Genomic DNA, 7,574 nt, shown 5'->3' on the forward strand with positions numbered 1-7,574 from the left:
ACAAAGTGCTTCACAGAAAGCAATAAATAAAAATAATTAAAAACAATAAAACAGATCACAGATATAAAAACAACATTGTAATTTAAATATTACCACCAGTGGAGARAACCCTGAATTCTTTATTTGAATGTAGTTAGTCCAGATCTGGGGCAACTCCAAAAAATGGCGGAGAAGGGTTTGGCTTAAACTCACAGTTCAAAACTTCAGATATAGTACGGAAGACTGATTTCCAGAAATTAGCTAAAGAAGGGCGAGACCAAAAACGTGTGCATTAATGTAGCAGGTGCACTCCTACACCTGTCACATACATTTATGTGTACAGTTTATAGAAAAAGTATACTTTTGTTCATTTTCTTTCACCAACATGTTCTTGGTCTGTGAATGATTTTARAATGCTGATTTAACACTGTTTTTGTACAACATTGTTTATCGTTGCTATAATCAGTAAAAAACACYAAARGCTCAAGTTGTTGTTGACATTAAAGCAGAAACACTTAAATATATATTTAGCTTAAGAGATTGAACAATTGATGGTGCAGAGGAGTAAATTGCAGATGTAATAAAAATTACTGTAAAGCACGTCTAAATCTGAGAAAAGCTCCCTTTTTAATTGAACAGAACACATTTTTAAAAATTTACTGACAATTAGAAAAAAAAAGGTTTAAGCTAAATATTTGCTGTAATCAAACAGCTTCCTTCCCACTGTGTGCATGAAGTCTTTTCTGTAAATGAATGTTACGCAATAGATTTGCAGTTTTCCCAGTTGACCACGAGGGGGCAGTGTTGGTCTAACAAACATTACACCACAGCTGTTTATTTTAGATCCYCATGATGACATTAACACAGTTTAACAACCACACTCTTCCTCACCTCATGTCCTGGATCAGAGAGATTCTGAGAGGAGGCATGGCTGATCCACCTCCATCAGATTTCCTCCTCTCAGTGTCATGGATGAACCCTGGTGGGAAATAAAATGCATGAACATTTGCAAATATTAACTGGTTTTCTGCTCAAGAGCATAGATGTGAGCTTTTACCCGGAGGTCCCAAACTGCCCGGGGTGGCATTCTTCTCTTTGCTGTCTTGGTAATGCAAGAGGTGGGACCACAAGGCAGATTTACCCTGAATGAGAAAACACACATTTGTCACAACTTGCTGTGAAAGTTGTCCGAAACCACCAGCAGTCCAATCATGTCCACAGCAACAACAGTGGATTGTGTTTTTTTGACGAACCTGTTTAACCTGAAGGCCGTGACTCCAAATCCTCTCCAGCAGATCACAGAGGCTCGCGATCAGGGTGTTCTCCTCTACGCCTGTGATACTAACCTCCCCGTGACCCAACTCCACAGCCTCCCGGCCCATCTTCTCCACCAGCATACGCTTTGTCTACAGAGAAACAAAAGCAGCACGCAGCCATGTTGGTTCTTAGAACAACAACTGTTTGAACCTTTTGTTTAGTTGTTTTAATTCAGAATGACTTCTGTTCAGAAGAAACCAACGTACAAATATGAGACAACATGTAAAGCAAGTGTTACTTTGCTTTTATCAGTTCTTAGAATTGTTTTGACATTAGTGTTTAACTTTAAAGAAGACAAACTGAACTTACAAGAAAATGGTCAAAATTATTTGTTTTGTATTCCTTTCTTAAAGGCCTCTGAACATAAAATAACTGATTACTGAAACCTAAAAAGTAGTTATGCACTACTGTTTCCAAACATTTAAATCAGAGGTTCTCAGGTCTGCGAGAGGCATCTTGAGGGTCCTCAAAAAATGTCACAAAATTGTTAATTAGGTTTTTATTTTTAAAAATGCATGGGGAACAATAAAATAATAAAACAAACACAATAAACTAGGGCTGTCAAATGATTAAATTTTTTAATCTATTAATTCCAAGGTAACTGTGAATTAATCACGATTAATCATGATTAATCTTAAACTTAATATAAAACTTTAAATTTTTAAAATATTAAATATTATTTATTTATTAAATAAATAAAAATAACAAGCCATAAGGAGACAAAAAAAATGTACATAATGTGTACAAGGAGTTTTTTTATATTATTTATTTAACCTTAATTTATCCAGGTAAACTGTTTGAGAACCACTTTACCTTTACAAACCTGACCTGGCATACACTGAGTGCATTGCAATATACATACCTATGTAGCCATAGTAAAGTGATTGTAAATTTTAATAGCGATTAAAATTTTAATCTATGCCCATGCAGCACTAAAATTAATCAGAGTTAACTTGATTAATTTCCCAGCCCTACAATAAACTAAATATAAAATATATTCCCATAGCATTTAGGGGTTGAAATGACAGTAAATTATCAGCATGGTGTTTCTGAGGGGGTCCCTGGAATTTCTTTGCCCTTTTAAGGGGTACCCAGACCGAAAAAGTTTGAGTTTCTCTGATGTAAATAACCTTGATTTTATGACTTGACTTTATTAAATGCAAAACAACCTGCATGCCAAAACGTAGGTGGAGTTGTAAACCCTGTTATGTGCTGTATTTCACATGACAGAGCAGATCTCAGGGCACAACAGACACAAACCTTGTTCCTGCACTCCTTCAGCAAGCCTTCAACAAATTTCCAGTTTGTCTGAGCGATTACAGAAGGTGACAGGTTGGACAGTTTAGGCTGCCTGATGGTGGTTCCTAAGTTTCTGGCTTCCTGGATGTATTTCTGATAAAAAGAAAGAGAAATCGATTAATAAACATTTGTAAAACATTTAAACAAAGAAAGCTGGAATTAGCTGACAGATTTAAACAGTGTTTAAACAGCGTTTTACAATAAATCCTTCTATCTGAACAAAGCAATTCAGAAAAAACAAAACCTAAGCTGAGCTGCTGACAGATACAGAAGCAGAAGTTAAGTCCACAAGTGTGGACATGTCATCTGGTCTGTGGTCTACCAACACATACCACGTCCACAGTCACCGACTTTAGACAGGGCCTGAAGGACTGCGAGAGCCAGTAGTAGTCAAGAAACAGCAGGAGCTGCCGCTCCGGAAACAAACACTCAACATGCTGCGAGTGAGTGAGCATGAGCACAAGAAAGGCAGAGAAACAAAGACAAAACAAAAGAAAGGGGCCAGAAGTACGAGGGTGGGGGGTGAGAGTTCAGAGGACAGTGTAAAGAGGGAAGTCAAAATAAAAGCAGATTAAAATAAGACCGTGCAAAACGAGCAGAGAAAACAAGACCCGGTGAGAAAGTGCTGAAAATAAAGGCAGGACTTCTCACCTCTCTCTGGTCGTTGTCTAAATAAAGGTGCTCGGCGTGCTGCTTCTGTCGATCCCTCCTCCTCCACTGAGCAGGAGCGCTTCTCTTTGCCCATCTGTGGCACAAAACGACATTAAACAGCTGGCGGGCTGAGGTAGAATAAATACAAAACATATATTTCAAAAGAACATAAAGAGCTGTCAACCCAGGAGCATTTTGTTGGTGAATACCCACAACGTTTTAAAAAATGTTTTCAGCCTTACTTTCACACAGAAATGGCATTTTAGGCACCCCAGAATTGTACAATTTTTTAATGGGTTCTAGTTTGAAACAAATATTAAACACCATCCTTGAATTATAATATACATTTAACCCTTTACATGATCATAGTCCCACATCTAAACTAACCTACAACCCAAGGTCATCCTCTGCTCCTTGTTTTATATTTGCCACCCAGTGTGTTTCCACACAGACGTGGCCTAAATCATGACCATATGAGACACTGACTTGTTGCTGGTGGGTCCAGTGGAGAGCACGTCAGACTGCAGCCGGGGGAAGAAGCCCTGCTCGTATCGGCCCTGACCGATCTTCATGTCCAGCAGGTGGGGGTGGAGGGCAGTGTGGTCGATCTTTGACACTCTCATCTCAATGGCTTTCTCTGTGGAGATTACACCACGCATRTGTGTTAGAATAACTTTCCCAAACWGTGAAAACTGGATTTGGGTCAAATCTAACAATAAAAAAATATATATCAATTTCAATCTTTATTATTAAGTTGCTCAACCTGCTATATTCAGTACTTTTAAAGACACTAATTAAAATAAAAAACATGTATAGTTGATTGGCTAAGTGTGCCATTTACTCCAACAGTGTCATTAAAAATAGATGAGACACAGAACTAACAAAACTTTAACATCTCACAAGGTAATTGTCTTGTCTTTTCTTAATTTTTTAATCATCTTGCAACATTTTCTGAACGTTATGTCAAAATAAATATATCTATCATAGTGTGACAGGGAACAATGATGTCACATTTTAAAAAAGACACACTGATAACAACAAAGACATCTTAAAATTAAAGAGTGAAACATTTCCACCCCAACACCCACGGAATCAAAAGAAGCCACAAAAAAGGCTCAGAAGAGCTTTTATTCTAAGAAAGCAAACAAATGTTCCTTCAGACAGTGATTTCTGACGACTGATCAGAAAAAAAAAACACACCCACACAAGAGCTGAGTGAACAAAAGCAACAACCAAGTGAGAAATTTTATCTTTAAATAGTTTATGAAAGAGCATAAAGCAGGAGGAGGTGGGATAAACAGGTGTTAGAACAGCCTGAGAACAGAAAAATCAAAGTTTATTATCGTACATCTGATGTTATAAGAAAATAAAATGAAAAGAAATGATTGATTTAATTATTAAAAGTTTGTTCACCATGTTTTTTGTTAAAAACTGGCATATATGCAGTGCAGAGAGGAGCTTACAGATTATTCTTATAATTATATTTTGTGAAAAGCAACAGCAAAATCTAGGCTTTTTCTTTTTTTAAAATGAAACTTTTTAAAATGCATTAAAATTATTACACAAGTCAAAAGAACCAAGTCCATCCTCTGTGGGTGTCCCACTCACACAATGCACTGCACAATTAAGGCCCTGCCACCCATGAYCGATCAAGATAGCTATAAATTTTACGATGATTGGCCTCGTGATTCTCCAGCCCAATGATTCGGGGTCCAGGAGCAACAACATCAGCTGTTTCATATCGCTTTTTAAGCAGCTGGTCTGCAAACAAGACACTGATTACCAATCAGAAACGAGAAGTCTGAGAAATCTGGACTTCAAAATAAGAGTTTCAAAAAGCTTCTTTTCAAGAATATTCTTATATTTATAAAAATAATTACTTTGATTTTCTTTTTTTTTTTTTTCACACAATCCGTCTTTTCTCCTTACCTGCTTCTTCGATGTTCGTGCATTTTTGGTACATGGAGGTACGCAGGGTCGGTGTGCGGACGTTCAGCATGCGGATCTTCTCCACACGGGAGTCGAACACCCTCAGAGTGTGGTCCTTCTCCTCGTCGTCGTGACAAAGAATCTTGCTGTCGATAAAGGAGGCAAACATCTGAGTCTCCAAGAAGCGTGACAGGAACGGCAGGTAGGGCTCTGGTTGGTCAGACAGGAAGGATGCCTGCGTACAGAAAAAAACATTTATATTATAGTTTATACAACATCCTGACGGCTGAATTCCTAAAACATCTACGACCCTGTACCTTATCAAAGTTCTGCATCTGGTCTCTGTTGGTGAACCAGGACTCTTTGTCGTGGCTGGGCTGGATGACAAACACGTCGTAGTCGGCGAACATCTGAGTGAATCGGTTGGCGAAGACCTCGCGCACCTGGATGTTGAGCTGGTGCATCTTTAGCTCCTCTTCGTCACACTGAAACCGCGCATCCTTATTACTGCTGGCATCCTCTCTCGCCTCCAGCTGATTCGCACAAACATTTGACAAGTCATGTAAAGCTCTCTATAACAGATCATTTCAAAAAATCAACCGCAACACACAGACCGCAACAGAAACTAAAACAAAAACGTCTGTTAAAGTGGGAASTGTGAGTTTTCAAGTCATCCCATCTGACAGCAAATTTATGAGGAACAGAAACAAAGTCGCTTTTTGATTGATGACCCACGTGAAACTAAAACAAGTTCTTTTTTAGCGAGTGAGGGAGTAAAATAAAAAGCAGACCTACCACTCCATGTCTGCTCAAACAAAATGTTGCATTCAAGTGACAAGACTCGAGGCTTTTTCTTTTTTTTTTTTAAATTCTGAGTGACTACTGAGTCGCATTTAAACAAAAAGAATGATTAAAAGTGACCTTGCAGCTGAGGAACTACAAGAGGATGATGAGCTAATCCGTTCAGGGAAAGCTAATGGTGACCACATGTGCATAAGCAGATTAGACTTTACATAAACGGTTCGTTCAGCTATCTGTCATTCATTTCAGGCGGTGTTTTACTGATACATGTTAAAAGAAATCTATCATAGGGCTGCTCAATTACTGCAAAAATTATAATCACAATTTTTTTTTGATTGAAATTGAAATCTCAATTATTTAACAAAATTATTTATTGACTTTGATAACATGAATGTATTGAACATAAACAATTGCTGTTAAACAAGGTTTCCCTCGGGATTTCAAATATTTTTGAAAAAATTAGACAAAGTGAAACTTTAGCTGTGGGAGGAGCCTGCAGCATCATGCTAGCTACGGCACTGGATTCACAACACAAAACAGCGTAAGCGTAAACTGCGAACTTCGATCGTTATGTTTTTATGATAGTTGAAAACCCAAATCGTAATCAAGATCAAAATCTGATTAATTGCTCAGCCCTAATCTATCAGTAAAATCCTTCATGAGATACTTCCAAGTCGCACTTTAGAGGCAAAACTCTGGTTTGTCTTAGTTTAGATAAGTCATGCTAGGCTCTTTCAGAAGACAGTACAGCTAAATGGGTGTCATCATTGACAAAAAACTGACATGGAAACCTCATATAAATCACTTAAGAACAAAAATGGCAAAATCTATTGCTGTATTGTAAAAATTCAAGGAGTTATTTAAAGATAAAGCACTATTTATACTATATAATGCAATAATTGTTCCAAATTTGATTTATTGTGTAGAAGTCTGAAAAATTGCATGTAAAACAATCACTAATCCTATTTTTATTTTACAAAAAAGAGCCATAAGAATGATCACAATAAAGCATTACTATCACCCATCTAACATATTGTTTCATCACTTAAAATGATGGTATGAGGAGGTGATGTAAATGTCAGAAGTAGACTACACAGAGGTGAAATAGGGGTAAAAGCTCATGTGCCTCAGAGGCAGCATCAAAAATAACCCCACTGCTGAACAAACACTGCTGTCCCTCCTGTGATTCTGCGAGGCCAGCGTGAGACTTGAAGGAGCTGTACCAACAGGAAGTCACGCAGTCTGTATTCAATCAGTGTAAACATGCAAATGAGAGGAAAGAGGGCAAAACACGAGGACATTTTTATAGATCGCTGCATGTCTGAAGCATTAAAAAAACAGATGTTTTTTAAAAAAAAACAAACAAATGCAAAACATCTCTAAAAGACAGTGTGCAACATTAACAGCTTTTTGTTATGAGGGTTCCTACAGACGTTTTAAGACCTCGTTAATGCCAATTGAAATTAAATTTCAGAGAAACTTCACAATAAACACAAATGGGGGGAAAACAGCGACAGTTTTACCCAAAAGTTTATTTTAATTTGTCCTCTTGAAAAAGCTGATAAATATTCATTTTGTAGCATAAGAGTTCATTTTGT

At 37.4% G+C, this 7,574-nt stretch overlaps 1 protein-coding gene across 5 annotated transcripts in view; it reads right to left on the reverse strand.

Annotated features, from left to right (window-relative positions):
• The window catches only part of dennd5a (DENN/MADD domain containing 5A), a 39,709-nt gene that overhangs the window by 10,126 nt on the left and 22,009 nt on the right, over window positions 1–7,574 (reverse strand). For 3 of the 5 annotated variants that reach the window (XM_014026765.1, XM_014026755.1, XM_014026789.1), the window contains 9 exon segments: window positions 871–958; window positions 1,037–1,121; window positions 1,233–1,385; window positions 2,557–2,688; window positions 2,928–3,032; window positions 3,247–3,340; window positions 3,733–3,883; window positions 5,176–5,410; window positions 5,493–5,708. In XM_014026765.1, the coding sequence (XP_013882219.1) occupies window positions 871–958; window positions 1,037–1,121; window positions 1,233–1,385; window positions 2,557–2,688; window positions 2,928–3,032; window positions 3,247–3,340; window positions 3,733–3,883; window positions 5,176–5,410; window positions 5,493–5,708 (1,259 nt within the window). 5 annotated transcript variants of the gene reach the window in all.

The sequence above is a fragment of the Austrofundulus limnaeus genome, unplaced genomic scaffold (assembly GCF_001266775.1).
Source record: "Austrofundulus limnaeus strain Quisiro unplaced genomic scaffold, Austrofundulus_limnaeus-1.0 Scaffold5, whole genome shotgun sequence".
NCBI lineage: Eukaryota > Metazoa > Chordata > Actinopteri > Cyprinodontiformes > Rivulidae > Austrofundulus > Austrofundulus limnaeus.